Source organism: Pristis pectinata, chromosome 11 (genome assembly GCF_009764475.1).
Source record: "Pristis pectinata isolate sPriPec2 chromosome 11, sPriPec2.1.pri, whole genome shotgun sequence".
Lineage (NCBI taxonomy): Eukaryota > Metazoa > Chordata > Chondrichthyes > Rhinopristiformes > Pristidae > Pristis > Pristis pectinata.
In genome coordinates this window covers 2,981,381-3,000,674 of record NC_067415.1, presented here as the reverse complement: position 1 = coordinate 3,000,674, position 19,294 = coordinate 2,981,381, and the positions used below count along the sequence as shown (strand labels likewise).

General features: G+C 51.1%; 1 protein-coding gene across 2 annotated transcripts in view; it reads right to left on the bottom strand.

The window, feature by feature from the left end:
• Positions 1–2,114: 2,114 nt before the first annotated feature.
• Positions 2,115–19,294, bottom strand: part of LOC127575703 (arf-GAP with Rho-GAP domain, ANK repeat and PH domain-containing protein 1-like) — an 82,965-nt gene continuing 65,785 nt past the window's right edge. Inside the window, exons 24-30 of one of the 2 annotated variants that reach the window (XM_052025681.1) lie at positions 16,862–16,998; positions 16,515–16,597; positions 12,880–12,933; positions 12,168–12,231; positions 10,446–10,601; positions 5,390–5,427; positions 2,115–2,496 (exon numbers count right to left, since the gene is read on the bottom strand). In XM_052025681.1, the coding sequence (XP_051881641.1) occupies positions 5,410–5,427; positions 10,446–10,601; positions 12,168–12,231; positions 12,880–12,933; positions 16,515–16,597; positions 16,862–16,998 (512 nt within the window). In that variant the 3' untranslated portion in view covers positions 2,115–2,496; positions 5,390–5,409. The remainder of the gene's footprint in view (positions 2,497–5,389; positions 5,428–10,445; positions 10,602–12,167; positions 12,232–12,879; positions 12,934–16,514; positions 16,598–16,861; positions 16,999–19,294) is intronic. The other variant, XM_052025680.1, reaches the window with a different exon arrangement.

The following is a 19,294-nucleotide window of genomic DNA, read 5'->3' as shown; positions in this document are numbered from 1 at the left end:
TAACAACAGTCCAAGGTAGCAATCTCAAGTCCACCACTTCTCGTCTCCTGAGGCTGGGAGAGGTTTTAAGCTTGCACAACATTAAGGTTGTTCATTACTTGGCACAGAACCAGGCCTTCCAGCCCTTCTATCCCACATAACCTCCTCCCAACTCGCTCCATCTCCCACCCCCCCCCCCCCCCCCCAATCTCCACTTCCCCAGCCCTTTACACCCTTAAACCCATCTGTTTTCCCCCTCCACCCCTTTTTTTTAGGCTAAGGAATTCCCTTCTGGAATTATTCAGGGACATCTGTTTCTTGATCTCCCCAAGTTCTGGTCAAGCCACATGGGGGGAAATGTTTCTCTGCATCTTCTCCATTGAAACCCTCTGGTTTTAAAAGGCCATGCGATTGAAGGGAAGGGATTTCACAAACAAGTTGTCAGCTCAACAAGAGCTGGCCATTCCCTACAGGAAGCAGGGTGGTGCACACACTCCTGTTTGTATCAATGGTGCTGAGGTGGAGATGGTTGACAGCTTCAAGTTCTATGTAGACCCTATGGCCAAGAAAGCTCACCAGCACCTCTACTTCCTCAGAAGGCTAAAGAAATTTGGCATGTTGCTTTGACCCTCACCAGTTTTTATAGATGCACCATAGAAAGAACCCTATCTGGATGCGTCACGGCTTGGTACAGCAACTGCTCTGCCCCAGACAAGAAGAAACTGCAGAGTTGTGGACAGCTCAGCACATCACAGAAACCAGCCTCCACTCCGTGGACTCTGTCTACACTTCTCACTGCCTTGGGAAAGCAGCCAAAGACCCCTCCCACCCTGGACATTCTCTTCACCTCACCCCCCCCCCCCCACCACCACCACCACCACTTTGGGCAGAAGATAGAAAAGCCTGAAAGCACGTACCACCAAGCTCAAGGACAGCTTCTATCCTGCTACTATAAGATTATTGAATGGTCCCCTGATATGATAAGATGAACTTTACCTCACAATCTACCTCATTGTAACCTTGCACCTTAGTCTGCCTGCACGGCACTTTCTCTGTAACTGTAACACTTTATTCTGCATTCTGTTATTGTTTTCCCCTGTACTACCGCCATGCACTGATGTGATGAAATGATCTGTATGGATGGCATGCAAAACAAAGTTTTTCACTGTACCTCAGTACATGTGACAATATACCAATTACCAATTTTAAAAGATCAAGTTCATTGGAGTTTCAAATCTTCAGGAGAACTGATTGGGCAGGAAGGTGAAACTGTTCCTACTGGTTGAGGATCCTGGGATCAGTGCGTCAGAGTCAGGGATTCAGGATTGCAGTTCAGAAAAACTTCACTGCACAGAGCAGGAGATATTTGGCACTTTTCCCCAAAAATCAATTGACAGCAGGACAATGGTTAACATTAAGTCTGAAATTTTTGTTTATAAGCAAAAAGGCAAAGATGGGTTGTTTTCTGTGGAGCATCAGAGGCTGAGGGGATACCTGATGGAAGTTTATATATATAAAAAAAAATTGAGGCACAGATAGGGTCAACAGTCTTTGCTAGAGTAAAAACATCAAATACTAGAGGACATAAATTTAAAATGAGAGAGGGAAAGCTTAAAGGAGATGTGCAGGGCAAGTTTTCTTTTAGAGTGGTGGGTGCCTGGAACAGGCTGCCAGTGGAGGCAGATACCACAGTGGCATTTAAGAGGCTTTTAGATACACAGGAATATAGAGGGATGTGGATCATATGCAGGCAGATGGGATTAGTTTCACTTGGTATCATGGTCAGTGCAGACATTACGGGCTAAAGGGCCTGTTCCTATAGATTGAATCACAGGTCAACCAGAACTCATTTAATGCCAGATCAGACTTGAGGGGTGAGTGGCCTCATCCTATCCCTGTGTAGATCTCTAGAAGGTCTGGAGTAAAGAGATCCAGTCTGCCCATCCTTGTACGTGTAAAATGGGTTGCAGGACAGTGCATGACTACCCTCTGCTAACTACAGAAACCCTCCCTGCCTTTGCTGGCACTCTTATCATAAGCAGAGCCCCTTTCTTCTGCTGTGACCAGTCCAGCATCCAACTTGCAGGACTCTGCAAGTGCCCATCAACGCACACTGGACACGAGACGAGACCAGCTTGGTTTCTTCCCAATCTATTCACATTTGGCCGACCGCTTCACAGACTAGACAATGGCACAAAGGAAATCAGGAATGAATTAAATAAACCGATTCTCAGCTTGTCCCAAGAGGATGGAGAATGAAAAATATGTACAGATCACATTTAACGTTATCTATGCTACAACAGTTTTACATAATGTATTCAAATCTTTTAAATAAGGTTCTTTCTCCTTGTTGACAGCCTGCACAATCCAGAGTCTCCCTCGCCTCTAGTGTCAGTTCTATGGTGTTCCCAAGCTCAGGGGTCTCTAATCTCCGACATCCATTTATTCGTGCTCTCTTCTCAGCAGACAACCCACTTCTTTCGGTTCAGCTGCTCTGGTTGCAGATTCCTGAGCCCCCTGTAACACACAGGTAACTTGTGTCATTAGAGTCCAGTCAACCAATTTGTTTGATAGATTTCTTTCACTGCGAGGGAGGACTGGGGGAAGCTCCCAGATCGATCTTGCCAAGGTTCAAGGCAGCAACAGAAGCATTCTCCAAGATCAAGAGCTGGGGTTTGGGGTTAGAGCAACAAGTTAGAGCTTCTGCAAGCCTTCAAGGTGTCTGTCCTCTCCCAATCCATTTTCTCAACTATCCCCAAATTTAATCACTCCATTACTACTGGCTGTCTCTCCAGGTGATGGGTCTCTCAGCTCTGGAATTCCCTTCCTAAACCTCTTTGCCTCCCTTGCTTGGAGCTAGGATTTGGTCACCTGCCTTGATAGCTCTTCAGATAAATGCTGGAAATCTGAAATAAAAACAGAGGATGCTGGGAACACTCAGCCGGTCAGGCAGCGTCTGTGGAAAGAGAAACGGTGAACGTTTCAGGTCTGAGACTCTTCTTCAGAACTGGGAAAGAGAATGAGTTAGTTTCAAAGGGGGTGGGGGGAGGATGGGTAGAACAAAAAATATCTTCGATAGGGTGAGACCAAATGGGTTATTGTGGCATTGAGACAGGCTATGCTGCTTTGTCTATTTGTTGAGACTAATAGGGCTGAGAGACTCTCCATTAGTATAGCCTTGCCTTCATTGAAGACTGATCAATGTCCTCTAGTTCCATTCACACTGTCACTCTGTTCCCCAATAAGTCTTTCCCTGTTAGCCTCTTGCCCATAACGTACTTCTCAAATGCTTTTGGATTTTCCTTTATTGTATCCACCAGGTGCCATTTAGTACCCCCTCTTTGCCTTCAGGCTTTAAGTAACTCCCTCCCCTACACTTCCAGGGCCTCCCTTGTTTTCTGTGCCTTTCCTGTGCTTCCTTTCTCTCCTTTTGCCAACTCATGATGTCCAGGGTTCCTTGGACCTGTTGGCCTTTCCCTTTCACCATTACTGAACCTGAACTCTCCCCGTTTCATTTCTGAATGCCTGCTTTCATTTTGGATTCCCAGCATCTGCAGTTCTTGCTTCTTGCCTGAAAGCAGAGGACACTGGAAATCCTAAGGAGCAAGAAACTGAGCCAAGCTGCAGGGTATCTGAAGTGCACAATGGGTTAGCGTACAAGTAAAGGCACATGATGAGGAAGGCCAGTGGAACGTTTCCAGAAACAAACTGCTGGAGGAACACAGTGGGTCGAGCAGCATCCATGGATGGTCAATGTTTCTGCATCAGGGCTGAGGGTGTAGAGAGGAGATGGTCAGTATAAGGAGGGCTGAGACGGGTGGAACCAGATATGTGGAAGATGAGGCCGCATTTGGAATATTGTGTTCAGGTTTTGGTTGCCCTGCTATCAGAAAGGTGCCATGAAGTGGAAAGAGTGCAGAGGAGATTTTCGAGGATGTTGCTGGGACTCGAGGGACTGAGTTATGGAGAGAGATTGGGCAGGCTGGGACTTTATTCATTGAAGCGTGGGAGACTGAGTTGATCTTGGGTGTATAAAATCATGAGGGGCATAGATAGGGTGAATGCATACAGTCTTTTTCCCAGGGTTGGAGAATCAAGAACTAGAGGGCACAGGTTTAAGGTGAGAGGGGAGAGATTAATAGGAACCTGAGGGGCAACTTTCTCACCCAGATGATGGTCAGTACATGGCGTGAGCTGCCAGAGGAAGTGGCTGAGGCAGGTCCATTAACATGTACATGGATGGGAAAGGTTTAGAGGAAATGGGACTAGCTTAGATGGGAATCTTGGTTGGCATGGACCAGTTGAGCTGAAGGGCCTGTTTCCCTGCTGTGTGACTCTGGGCAGGTTGGGGAGATGGAGTTGGGAGACAGTGGCTGGTGGGTGAGAGGTAGAGACAGATGGAGAGAGATCAAAGTTGGGAGAGGGAGGGTGGAGGTAACGACAGAGGCTGGAAGATGATAGGTGGAGACACGAGGCTGCGGATCTGATCGGTAGGGAAGGTGATGAGTGGACCGAGCTAAGGGAGAGGGTGGGCAGGTGGGAACGGTTGGGGGAGGAGATAGAGAACCCAGTAGGATAAGTGTGTGAGTGATAGGCAGATGGGACAGGGGGGCTGAGACTTGGGGTTGGGAAAAGAGGGGTGAGAACCTGGGTGGATCAAGAGGAGAGAAAGGAGCTCAGGGTGGGGGTTACATGAAGTTGGAATTTCCGGTGGAATGTTGGCCTTTATCAGAAGGGATATGGAGTACAAAGGCAGCAAAGCTTTGATGCAGAGTGCTGCGGAGACCATATTTGGAGCACTACATACAGATCAGGACTCTGTGTTTGAGGAAGGATGTATTTGTATTGGAGTCGGTGCAGGGAAGGTCCACTGGATTGACTTCTGGGACAAAGGGGTTGACATACGAAGGAAGGTTGAGCAGGTTGTGTCTACACTCACTGAAGAACGAGAGGTGATCTGATTGAAACATCTCAGATTCTGAAGGAGATCGACAGGGTGGATGCAGAGTGGATGTTCCCCCCAGTAGGGGGATCTAGTACTGGGGGGCGGGGGGGTGGTTACAGAACCAGGGCTTGCCCATTTAAGATGGAGAAGAGGAGGAATTTCTTTTCCCAGATTGGACTGATGAGATGAAGGGTCCCAACCTGAAACATTGACTGTCCAATTCCATCCACAGATGTTGCCTGACCTGCTGAGTTCCTCCAGCCGTTTGTGTGTTGCTCCAGATTCCAGCATCTGCAGAATCTCTTGTCTTCTGAACTCTCCATCCCAAAGGGTTATTGAGACTCAGTCACCGACTACGTTCAAGTTGGGTAGTGGTCGGTTATTTGAATCAAGCATTAGCAAATCAAGTTAAAAGAAGCAGTGCATTGGGTCAGGGGTCAGTGATAGGCCATTTTCTGTCCTCACCTTGAGCTGAGGCCGAGATTTCATACCTTCTTAAAGATCTGGAAGACAATTGGTCACAAATCACCTGGGAACAGTTTGTCACTATCACCTGCACCCCTCTGTGGAATTAGCACCCCACCCAACCTCTGTAGTCTCTTGACCGCTCCCCTTCCCATGCTAGGGAGTCACAACAGCCCCTGGCATAGAGGAAGGAGTGGCAATGGGCTGATCCCTCCCCTTTGGGATGTGGCTTTGTGTGATCTAGGAGACACTACTTTGGACCCCTGCCTTGAACCTCAAGGAGACCCTTAACATAGGGCATTACAGCACAGTACAGGCCCTTCAGCCCACAATGTTGTGCTGACATTTTATCCTGATCTAAGATCCATCTAACCCTTCCCTCCCACATAGCCCTCCATTTCTCTATCATTCATGTGTCTATCTAAGAGTCCTAAAGGTCCCTAATGTATCTGCCCCCCACAACCTCTGCTGGCAGTGTGTTCCACACACCCATCACTCTGTGTAATTTTAAAAAAAACTTATCTCTGACATCCCCCTTATACCTTCCTCCAATCACCTTAAAATTATGCCACCTCAGGTTAGCCATTGTCACCCTGGGGAAAAAGTCTGACTGTCCACTCAATCTATGCCTCTTGTCTTGTACAACTCTATCAACTCACCTCTCATCCAGAGAGAAAAGCCCTAGCTCGCTCAACCTATCCTCATAAGACATGCTCTCCAATCCAGGCAACATCCTAGTAAATCTCCTCTGTACCCTCTCTAATGCTTCCACATCCTTCCTATAATGAGGTGACATGAACTGAACACAATACTCCAAGTGTGGTCTGACTAGAGTTCTAACATTACCTCGCAGCTCTTGAACACAATCCCGTGACTCATGAAAGCCAACACACCATAGGCCTTCCTAACAACCCTATCAACCTGCGTGACAACCTTGAGGGATCTATGGACATGGACCCCAAGATCCCTCTGTTCCTCCACACTGCTAAGAGTCCTGCCATTAACCTTGTATTCTGCCTTCAGATTCAATCTTCTGAAGTGTATCCTTTCACACTTATCCGGGTTGAACTCCATCTGCCACTTCTCAGCCCAAGCTTTGCATCCTATCAATGTCCTGTTGTAACCTACAGTAACCTTCTACACTATCCACAACACCACCAATCTTTGTATCATCAGCAAACTTACTAACCCACCCTTCCACATCCTCGTCCAAGTCATTTATAAAAATCATAAAAAGCAGTGGTCCCAGAACAGATCCCTGCGAAACACCACTGCTCACCGACCTCCAGGCAGAATACACTCTATCTACAACAGCCCTCTATGGGCGAGCCAATTCTGAATCCACACAGCCAAGCTTCCCTGGATCCCATGCCTCCTGACTTTCTGAATGAGCCTTCTGAATGAGCCTCATCAAACACCTTACTAAAATCCATGTACACCACATCCACTGCTCTACCTTCATCAATGTGCTTTGCCAATTCATTCAGGCTCGTGAGGCACGACCTGCCCCTCACAAAGCCATGCTGACTTCCCTAATCAGCCTATGCTTCTCCAAATGCCCATAAATCCTGTCTAAGATCTTCTCCAGTAATTTGCCCACCACTGAAGTAAGACCTCTGGTCTGTAATTCCCAGGGTTATCCCTACTCCTTTTCTTAAACATAGGAACAACATTTGCCACCCTCCAATCATCTGACACTACTCCTGTGGCCAGTGAGGACGCAAAGCTCATTGCCAAAGGTGCAACAAGCTCTTCTCTAGCTTCCCTTAATAACCTTGGATATATCCTGTCTGGCCCTGGTGACTTATCTATCCTAATGTTTCACAAAAGTTCCAGCACACCCTCTTTCCTCATGTCAACATGCCCTAGTGTATCAGCCTGTTGTACGGCATCCTCACAAATGTCAAGGTCTCTCTCTCTGGTGAATACTGAAGCAAAGTATTCATTAAGGACCTCCCCTACCTCTTCCGACTCCAGGCACGTTTCCTCTTTTATCCCTGATCGGTCCTACCCTCACTCTAGTCATCCTCCTATTCTCCACATACGTGTAGAACGCCTTGGGGATTTCCTTGATTCCTACTCGCCAAGGCCTTCTCATGCGCTCTTCTAGCTCTCCTAAGTCCATTCCTAAGCTCCCTCCTGGCTACCTTGTAACTCTCCAGAGCTCTGTCTGATACTTGCTTCCTAAACCTTGGATAAGCTTCTTTCTTCCTCTTGACAAGATATTCTACATCTCTTGGGAGACCTGCCTCAAGAATCTCAAAGGGACTGTTCTTGGGACCTCTGTCTCCAGAACCCACCCTCAACCATTCTGCCTCCAACACCCATAAAGACCCCTCATGGGGCAATGTATGTGGCAGTAGCCACATTGGTGTGGTCGGGTCTCTCGATACAGCTGATCTTGCTGAGTGCCATCTACAAACTGAATGCTGTAGCTGAGGTTGGAGGAGGTACATGCGAACTTTGCCTCCGCTGGAGGGGCTGTTAGGTCCCTGGATGGTGGTGAGGGAGGAGGTGAAAGGACAAATGTTTCATCTCCTGCAGTTGCAGGGAAAAGTGCCAGGGGTCAGAAAATAGGAAAAACAGGCCACTCGGCCCCTCAAGCCTGCTCCACTGTTCAATGTGATCATGTCTGATCTACACTGGCCCCAACTCCTCGTCTACAGCAGTTCCCCATAACCCTCAATTCCCCGATCTTTCAAATTTTTATCTATCTCCACCTTTAATGTATCCAATGATCTGGCCTCCAACACCCTCGGGGGCCAAGAATTCCCGAGGTTCACCAGCCTCTGAGGAGAAATTTCAATATACCCCAGTTTTAAATGAATGGCTACTTATTTTGTAACTATGTCCCATTGTTCAGACTCTCCCACTGGTGAAAACATCTCAACATCTACCCTGATGAAAAGCACGATGATGCTGGAGGAACTCAGCAGGCCAGGCAGCATCCGTGGAGAAAAGCAGGCGGTCAACGGTTCAGGTCAGGACCCTTCTTCAGGACTGTAGATAGGAAAAGGGGGAGTCCAATATATAGGAGGGAAAAACAGCAGTGATAGGTGGACAAAAGAGGGGAGGTGGGGTGGGCACAGGGTGGTGGTAGGTAGATGCAGGTAAGAGATAGTGATGGGCAGGTGTGGGGGAGGAGGGGAGAGCAGATCCACCAGGGGATGGGTCAAAGGTAAGAAGAGAGAAAGGGGGGGGGTAGAAAAAAGAGAGGCTAGGAAAGGGAAGAAAAAAAGAGGCATGGTTGGGGGGGTGGGGGAATTACTTAAAGTGGGAGAATTCAATGTTCATGCCGTTAGGCTGCAAGGTTCCAAGACAGAAGATGAGGTGCTGTTCCTCCAGTTTGCGCTTGAAATTCTCCTGGCAGTGGAGGAGGCCGAGGACTGACATATCAGTGATAGTGTGGGAGGGGGAGTTGAAGTGACTGGCAACGGGGAGATGCAGATCGCGGTTACGGACGGAACGCAGGTGTTCTGTGAAACGGTCACCTAGTCTGCGTTTGGTCTCACTAATGTAGAGGTGGCCACACGATGCTGAAGTCTCTTCAGGTTTATGATCCCTCCTTTCCCTGCATCTTCACGTTTTGTTATCATTACTAGTGAACAGAGGTTTCCTCCCACATTCCAAAGACGTACGGGTTAGGAAGTTGTGGACATGCTATGTTGGCGCCGGAAGTGTGGCGACACTTGTGGGCTGCCCCCAGAACACTCTACGCAAAAGATGCATTTCACTGTGTGTTTCGATGTACATGTGACTAGTAAAGATACCTTATCTTTAAACAAAGCTTCTCACTGTATCTCAGTACAGGTGACAAGAATAAACCACTTGCCAGACACCTGGACAAACAATTGATCACCAGATTTCTAGATGTCAAGGGAATTGAGGGATACAACTTTGGTGCAAGAAAGTGGTGCTGATGTAGTCGATCAGCTGTGATCTTATTGAATGGGAGAGCAGGAGCGAGGGAACAAATAGCCTTCACATTTCTACTTATTATGCTCAATCTACAGCCCCAAGTTCAAATCCCACCACAGCCACTGTGGAATTTAATTTTAGTTAATAAATTGGAATTATTGTTTTAAAACTCTGTTCACTAGTAGTAATAACAACAAAACATGAAGATGCAGGGAAGGGAGAGATCCTAAATCTGAAGAGACTTCAGCATCATGTTCAGCACAGACGTGGTGGGCGGAAGGGCCTGTTCCTGTGCTGTACTGTTCTATGTTCTAAAACTACAGATGGTTATGAAACCTCATCCAGTTCATGAACACCCTTGGGAAAGCTGCCAACATAACCAAGGACCCCTCCCACCCCAGACGTTCTCTCTTCTCCCCCTCCCGGTGGGCAGAAGATACAAAAGCCGAGAGCACGTACCACCAGGCTCAAGGACAGCTTCTATCCTGCTGTTATCAGACTCTTGAATAGACCTCTCTCACGCTGAAAGGTGAACTCTTGATCTCCCAATCTACCTCATCGTGATGCTTGCACCTTATTGTCTGCCTGCACTGCACTTTCTCTGTAACTATAACACTATATTCTGCACTCTGTTTTCCTTTGACTACCTCGATGGAATGATCTGTCTGGATGGCATGCAAAAAAAAGTTTTTCACTGTATCTCTGTACGTGTGACAATAATAAACCAATTCCAATTCCCTTCAGCAGAGTGGTTGGAATCTCACTGGGTCTGGCCTGTGTGTGAGTCCAGACCTACCCACGAGGTTTGCAGTGAAACAGTTCCACCTACCCAAGGGCAATGAAGAAAGGGCAATAAATGCTGGTCTTGCAACAGATGGCTAGATCCCAAAAGATGAATCATTAGGAATAAACATAAGATGATCGAAAGGTCAGTTCAAGGGGAAGGTGGAGCGATGGAGTGGAATCCAGAACTCAGATCTCTCCTGCAGCTGGAGGTACAGTCACCAGTGGTGGGGCAATTAAGTCCACAAAGTGCAGGAGTTCTGCTCTGTCGAGGGCAAGTAGGAATGGGGAATAAATGTTGGCCTTACTGGTGACGCTTGGATCCTGGGGAAGGAATAAGTGAAAAAAAACTCACGGAGAGTGGGTCAGAAGCGAAAGCAGCCACGCTGTTCCTCATTTCATTGGCACTGCCCCGTAACGGGATCAGGGAGACGTTTCCTAGCCTGGATTCCGAGGGTTGGCGGGAGCTCCGGGAGCACACGGAATTCGAGGGCCAGATGATGCCGTCGTGCTGAGGAGAGGAACAGGCAGAGAATGTTACGGCTTTCAGCAACAGGGAGCGGAGCCCAACACCTGACCAAGTCAAGTCACTATCAAGGTCAAGCTTATTGTCCCATACGCACAAGGATATATGTGCACAGGTGCAATGAAAAACTTACCCGCAGCAACATCACAGGCACATAGCATCAAGGGATCCATCACTAAGGACCCTCACCACCAGGGACATGCCCTCTTCTCGTTACTACCATCGGGGAGGAGGTACAGGAGCCTGAAGACCCACTCTCAATGATTCAGGAACAGCTTCTTCCCCTCCGCCATCGGATTTCTGAACAGTCTGTGAACACTACCTCGTTATTCCTGTTTTTTTGCACTATTTATTTTTGTGATTTTATATCTTTGCACTGTACTGCTGCCGCAAAACAAAAAAATCCATGTCATCTAAGTCTGAAATTCTGACATTCACAAGAAAAACATAAATTATACATGTACAAGAAAGAACACAATTAGAAAAGTCCATTGTAGTGCAAAGTGGTCCCAGTGTTGCTACACTGAGGTAGTGATTAGGGTTTTTGCCAGTTGAAGTAGCTGTTCCTGAACCTGGTGGTGTGGGACTTCAGGCTCCTGTACCTCCTGCCTAATGGGAGCTGCGAGAAGGTGGCACGGCCCGGATGGTGGGGGTCTTTGATGGTGGATGTTGCCTTCTTGAGGTAGCGCCTCCTGTAGATACTCCCGATGGTGGGGAGGGATGTGCCTGTGATGTATTGGGCAGAGTCCGCTACTCTCTGCAGCTTCTTACATTCCTGCGCGTTCGAATTGCCGTCCCAGACCGTGATGCAACCAGTCAGGATACTTTCAACAGTTTATCTGTAGAAGTTTGTTAGTGTGTTCGGTGACAAGCTGAATCTCCTTAACCTCCTAAGAAAGTAAGAATGCTGGTGCGCCTTCCCTGTGATTGCATCTGTGTGCTGGGCCCAGGACAGGTCATCTGAGATGTTAACGCCCAGGAATGTAAAGCTGCTGACCCTCCCCACCACCTGCCCACTGCACTGCCACTGGACAGGGTCCTGAGAACCACCAAACCCTGCGGGTAACTGACCAGGCCGTCGCATCACAGGAACCTTAATCAAAATGCAGGAGGAACTCAACGGGTCGAGCAGCATCTGTGGGGGGAAATGGACGGTCAGCATTTTGGGTCGAGACCCTTCATCTAGACTGGGAGAGTAGAGGGGAGATAGCCGGTACAAAGAGGTGAGGGGAAGGGGTGGAGCAAGAGCTGGCAGGTGATAGGTGGATCCAGGTGAGGAGGGGGGAGTGGAGATAGGGACAGAGGCTGGGAGGTGCGAGGTGGAGGTAACAGAGGGCTGCAGATGGTGAAGTCTGATAGGTGGAGCATGGAACCAAGCAAGAGAGGTGGGGACGGCAGATGGGAAAAGTGGGGGGGGGCGGGGTGTGTGGGTGATGGAGTCTGAAATTACTATCAAGTGGTCGGATTGTAGGGTGAGGGAGGGGTTGGGGGTTTTGTGGGGCGGGGGGTGGTGTTAGTGTTTCAACTGGTCAACAGAAGTAGAATTGTTACCTGGACATACAGGAAGGTTGCCATCCACTCCCTCTGCTCCATCTGTGTGTCACAGCACAGATACCTGCAACACAGCACGGTGCCCGTCAGTAACCACACTCAGGGAGTCCGTGCCCTCCGCACCGTCCCGCCACACGCGCCCGGGCTCAGACGCGGAGTGAGGGTCCCTCCGCACCGTCCCGCCACACGCGCCCGGGCTCAGACGCGGAGTGAGGGTCCCTCCGCACCGTCCCGCCACACGCGCCCGGGCTCAGACGCGGAGTGAGGGTCCCTCCGCACCGTCCCGCCACACGCGCCCGGGCTCAGACGCGGAGTGAGGGTCCCTCCGCACCGTCCCGCCACACGCGCCCGGGCTCAGACGCGGAGTGAGGGTCCCTCCGCACCGTCCCGCCACACGCGCCCGGGCTCAGACGCGGAGTGAAGGTCCCTCCGCACCGTCCCGCCACACGCGCCCGGGCTCAGACGCGGAGAGAAGGTCCCTCCGCACCGTCCCGCCACACGCGCCCGGGCTCAGACGCGGAGAGAAGGTCCCTCCGCACCGTCCCGCCACACACTCCCGGGCTCAGACACAGAGTGAAGGTCCCTCCACACCGCCCCGCCACACAGTGCCAGTGTAGGGAGTGAGTTACAGGGTGGGATCTATCAGAGCCTGTCCGCGGGGTCTGGGGGATTCTCCGAGACGCCACTGCTCTGGGCATTGATGGTCACTCACCACTGCTGCCTCTCGTGCTTCTCTTTGTTTTCATATATGACGGTGAATCCCCAACTGAAGGAAGACAAGAGACACGTCACTGTCGGACACTGCCCCCTCACCCTGGGTTAATGCAGCCAGCTCACAGGCTGCCAGGTACCACTCCTGTCCCTCACCGTCAACTCTCGGTGAGTCACACCCTCGACCAACTCAGCGGGTCAGGGAATTGTGTTTCACCTTGAAGACCTAATCCCATAACATCGAACAGTACAGCACAGGAACAGGCCCTTCAGCCCACCATGTTGTGACAAACTCATTAAACTAGTAATTAAACACCTAACTAAACTAATCCCTTCTGCCTACACAATGTCCAGACCCCTCCATTCTCTGCACATCCATGTACGTATCTAAGAGCCTCTTAAACACCTCTATTGTATCTGCCTCCACTACCATCCCTGGCAGCACATTCCAGACACCCACCGCTCTCTGTGTGAAAAACTTACCCCCTTTGAACTTTCCCCCTCTCACCTTAATTGCGTGCCCTCTGGTATCAGACACTTCAACCTGGGAAAAAGAGACTGGCTGTCGAATCTATCTCTGCCTCCTGCTGATTCCCCAGCTGCCAGTTCTGATGGAGTGCTACACTGTCACAGGTCTGTCGTACGATTAAACCGGTATGTGCCAGGTCAAGTAGGTATAGCGTCATAGAATTATACAGCACGGAAGCAGGCCCTTCAGCCCAACTGGTCTATGCTGACCAAAGTGCCCATCTAAGCTAGTCCCATTTGCCTGCGTTTGGCCCATATCCCTCTAAACCTTTCCTATCCATGGACCTGTCCAAATGTCTTTTAATCGTACCCACCTCTACCACTTCCTCTGGCAGCTCATTCTATATACCCACCACCCTCTGTGTGAAAAATGTGCCCCCATGTCCCCTTTAAAACTTTCCCCTCCCACTCCAGAGCGTGAATTATAGAGAGAGGTTGGGCAAGCTGTGATTTATTCCTGGGGCGTAGGAAACTGGGCGTGACCTTATAGAGGTGTACAAAATCAACAGGGGCGTGGATAGGGGAGATGGTGGGAGCTGATACAATAGTGGCATTTAAGAGGCATTTAGACAGACACATGAACAGGCAGGGAGTGGAAGGATGTGGACATGTACAGGCTGAACCAGAATCAGGTTTATTATCACTGATATATGTCGTGAAGTTTGTTGTTTTGCGGCAGCAGTACAGTGCAAGGCGTAAAAATTACTATTTATAAGTGCAAAAGAGGAGTAACGAGGTAGTGTTCATGGACGTTCAGAAATCTGATGGCAGATGGGTTTAGTTTCATTTGGCATCACGGTCAGCACAGACACGGTGGGCCGAAGGGCCCGTTCCTGTGCTGTGCTGTTCCATGTTCTAAATTTGGATTGTCTTCTCTGGAGCGGTGGAGGCTGAGGCGTGACCTACAAAGTTTATAAAATGATGAGAGGCATGGATAGGGTAGACAGAGTCTTTTCCCCAGGGTGGAAATCTCAGATGGTGGTGGGGATAGAGTCACATAGAACGGAAACAGGCCCTTCAGCCCGTGCCGACCATGTTGGCCAGCGAGCTGGTCCCATCTGCCTGCATTTGGCCCAAATCCCTTTAATGAATACGAAAAAAAAGGTCCTGAGCTGAAGCATTAACTGCTTCCCTCTCCACAGATGCTGCCTGACCGCATGAGTTCTTTTTTGCACTCGGGTTTAGTTCTTGCAGACTTCTTCTCTCTTTGTTTGACTGTCCTATCCATGTGAGGTAAGATTGCTTTATTAGTCACATGTACATTGAAACACACAGTGAAATGCATCTTTTGCGTAGAGTGTTCTGGGGGCAGCCCGCAAGTGTCGCCACGCTTCTGGCGCCAACATAGCATGCCCACAACTTCCTAACCCGTACATTTTTGGAATGTGGGAGGAAACCGGAGCACCCGGAGGAAACCCACGCAGACATGGGGAGAACGTACAAGCTCCTTATAGACAGCGGCCGGAATTGAACCCGGGTCGCTGGTGCTGTAATGGTTTTATGCTAACCATTACTTATCTAGATGGCTTTTAAATGTTGCTAATGTGCCTGCCTCGACCAGTATTTCTGGCAGCTCGTTCCAAATACGCACCACCCTTTGCGTGAAGAAGCTGCCCCTGACGTCCCTTTTAAATCTCTCACCTCTGATCTTAAACCTATGCCCCCTTGTTTTTAGCTTCCCCTCCCTGGGAAAAAGACCGTGTGCTTTCACCCTGTCAATGCCCCTCACGATCTCACACACCTCAATCAGGTCACCCCTCAATCTCCTACGTTCTAGGGAATAAAGTCCTCGTCTATGCAACCTCCCCTTGTAACTCAGGCCCCCAAGTCCAGGCAACATCCTGGTGAATCTTTTCCAGATTTGTGAGAGGGGAAAGTTTAAAGGAGATGTATGGGGCATGATTCCAATACACAGAGTGGGTGGGTGCCTGGAACTGGCTGCCAGGGGCAGTGTTGGAAACAGATATGATAGTGACATTTAAGAAGCATTTAGACAGAGATGAACAGGCAGGGAGTGGAGGGATACGGACCATGTTCAGGCAGATGGGATTAGTTTAAATTGGCATCATGGTCGGCACAGACATTTTGGGCCGAAGGGCCTGTTCCTGTTCTGTACTGTTCTGTGTTCTATAACCCCATCTCTCAATGACAATAACTGGATTAATTCAGCACCAGTGACACTTTTTAAAGGGTCGATACTGAGCCAGAGGGAGGGAAGAGAGACTCACTGCTCACCCCTCACACAGCACATTAAGGGAGGAGAGCGAGGCAGTCCAGGAAGGGATTTCCGGAGCCCGGGACCCAGACTGCCTGATGTAGAACGATTCCTTGCTCATCTGTCCCTTCTTTCAAGGCAGGTTGAAGATCCTCAGCGACTGAACCTCCACGGCTCCCGGGGGTGGAGAGTTCCAGAGGTTCAGCAGCCTTCTGCTGAAATTCCTCCCCACCTCAGTCCTGGGTGGGCAGCCCCTTGTCCCACAATGGTGCCGCCCACCTCAGTCCTGGGTGGGCAGCCCCTTGTCCCACAATGGTGCCCTCAGCTTCTGCTCTCTCCAGCGTGACGACAGAGACCTCAGAGTCTTCCACCAAGACCCAGGCATTCTCTGCATCCCTCCTAGGACCACCTCTCATTCCCGAGACCACTTCCCAATTCTCCCTGGGACCACCTCCCATTCCCGAGACCACTTCCCAATTCCCCCTGGGACCACCTCCCATTCTCTTCCCCCCCCACCCCGGGACCACTCCCACTCCCCCCACCTCAGGACCACCTCCCACTACCCCCTGATCAGCCAAAAGGCAAAAACCATCAGATGCTGGAAAGCCGAGGGAAAACAGAGGCGACTGCCCCTCTCCCCGCAGATACCACCCGACCCGCTGAGCGTTTCCGCCAGCTCGCCGCCTTCATTCCCTTCCTCCAGAATGCCACAAGCCCACTCTCCCCAGTCTCCCCGGGAACATCATGCTACGATTGAAACCACTCCCACCCACGTATGTCAAGAGATGGGGAGGGTGGAGGGGGACGTGGAGGGGGAAGGAGAATGGGAGTCAGAGGGGAGAAGTGGGGCCGAGTGGCCAGTGTTGGGTGTTACTGACTGGATCCCCCTTTACCATGTCGGTGGTTTCAGCTTCTTCTTCACGCCAAGGTAGACCTTTAGACTCTTGACGGGCCACTCCTTGTCCGGCTTGTTACTCTGCAAGGCAAGACAAAGCTCAGCTATAGGATACGAGGAAGAGGAACCAGAGGAGGCCATTCAGCCCCTTCCGGTCTGCTGCTCAGTCAATGGCTGGCCCACCATATTGACTCCTCCCTCCTGCCCCTGGCTTTGACTGGAACGATGTGCGTCGATCCCAGACGGAGGTGAGCTTTCCCTTCCTCCCCGGGTTGCGATGTTCCTCTGGAGTGAGAGAACTGCCTCCCTCCCTCCCTCCCTCCAGCCCGCCCCACCATCACTCACCCTCACTTCCTTGAAGAGTCGGAGGATGCCGTCGGTCAGCATGAAGTAACGGTCGCTGAAGCTCCCGGTGCCCAGGCCCAGCTTCCGTTCCTCCCGGAACCTCACCATCCCGTGCTTCTGATCCGCAACCTTACTGCCTGTGGGGAGCGAGGGAGGGAGTGAGAGAGGGATCGTTGTGGGGGGGGTGGGGGGAGCAGGGGGGGAGGCAGGGGGAGAGGGGTTGGGGAAGTGGGGGAGGCAGGGGGAGCGAGCAGAGGAGTGTGAGAGGGATCATGGGGGGAGGGGGAGCGAGAGGGGAGTGAGCAGGGGAGTGTGAGAGGGAGGGAGGGAGGGAGAGGTAGTGGGGGAGAGCGAGAGAGGGAGGGGGAGTGAGAGAGGGAAGCAGGGGGAGTGGGGGGAGTGAGAGAGGGAGTCAGAGAGGGATGGAGGCAGGGGGGACAGGGGAGGGAAAGGAGAGGGGAGGGGAGGGAAGGGAAGGGAGAGGGGAGAGGGGAGGGGAGGGAAGGGGGAGAGGGAAGGGAGGGGGGGTTGTCAAGAGCTCAGGCCCCAGGTAGCTGTCACACAGTCGGTAGTGGGGGCGGGAGGGGTGATTACATGTGGGTGGAACAAGCAAGGGTCAGGAGGTGGAGGAGCACTGAGACCTCAGTGGGTGTAGAGACAGAGGAGGTCACAGAGAGAGGGAGGGGTGAGACTGCAGGGGAACTGACGACCAGGAGCCTGTGCAGATCAGTGACCCTGGGGCAGAAGTGCCTCACCCCCTCGGCCAGAGAAGGTACCTCCAGGTATCACAGTCCCTTCACTAAGGGAAGAGGGGGACAGTTCCGTCCTACCATGGATCCCACCAAGGTTGGAAACCTACCCACCTCCTGAGGACTAGACATCCTCCATCGCAAATGACCCTGAAGTGCCCAGTGTGTAAAGCAGGGTTTCTGTGCAGGACGGCATGGACATCACCACCTCACCAGAGAAGGAACAACCTGGGGTGGACCTGAATTCACCATTCCCCCCCACCCCAGCCAATCACACCCTCCTCAACGGCACCCTCCTTGTGTCTCCTCTTAACTTTCTTCCTCCAACCTCCACGGTTATCAGCTCACGCCCCATCCTCTGCCCCGACTCAGCCTCTCCAGGATTCCTTCCTGCCCCAGGACCCCTTTCCCACCCCAGGATACCCTCTGGTCAAAGAACCACCTCTCCTTCCAGGACTCACTTCCACCTCACCTCAGCAACCCGCCCATCAATGAAACCACCCCACCAAAGGAACACCTCCCTGTCCCAGGAAGTAGAAACTCCCAGTCAGGGAATATTTATTTCCCCTTAATTTATTGGCTCTGGACCAGCATTTATTGCCCATCCGTAACTGCCCCCATGAGCTGCTCCTTGACCCGCTGCAGTCCTTCTGGTGAAGGGGCTCCCACGGTGCTGTTGGGGAGGGAGTTCCAGGATTCAGATCCAGTGACGGTGAAGGAACGGCGAGATATTTCCAAGTCGGGACGGTGTGTGACTGGGAGGGGAACCTGCAGGTGGTGGTGTTGCCCTGCACCCACTGCCCTTGTCCTTGTGGGTGGGAGAGGAGGTGGGTTTGGGAGGTGCTGTCGGAGTAGCCTGGGTGAGTAATTGCAGTGCGTTGTGTAGACGGTGCACACTGCAGCCCCTGTGCGCCGGTGGTGGAGGGAGGGGGTGTTTAGGGGGGTGGATGGGGTGCCGATCGAGTGGGTTGCTTTGTCCTAAATGGTGTCGAGCTTCAGACCTTGTGATTGTGGCTGTGCTCTCCACGGTTGAGAAGAATGTGAGGTGATCTCATTGAAGCATACAGAACTTTCACAGGGCTTAAGCTGGATGTGGGGATAGTGTGTCCCCTGGCTGAGAGTCTCAACACCGGGCTCAGTCTCAGAATGAGGGGTCGGCTGTTCAGGACTGAAGTAAGGAGAAGCGTCTTCACCCAGAGGGGGTGAATCTGCCTCCCCCAGAGGTTGTGGAGTCTCGATCACTGAGGATGTTGAAGACAGGGATCAATGATTTTGGATGTTAAGGGAATCAAGGGACTGGGGATAGCGTGGGAAAGTGGTGCTGAGGTCAGAGATCATCCGCAGAACAGTACAGCACAGGAACAGGCCCTTCGGCCTACCATGTCTGTGCCAACCATGATGCCAATTAAACTTCTTCCTGCACATGGTCCATTCCCTGCACATTCATGTGTCTGTCTAAACTCTTCTTAAACACTCCTATCGTATCTGCCTCCACCCCCACCCCTGGCAGCCCGTTCCAGGCACCCACTGCTCTCTGTGTAAATAACTTGCCCCACACATCTCCTTTAAACTTTCCCCCTCCCACCCTAAACCTGTGCCCGCTAGCATTTGACATTTCCACCCTGGGAAAAAAATACTCTGACTGCCTACCCTATCTACGCCTCTCGTAAATTTATGAACTTCT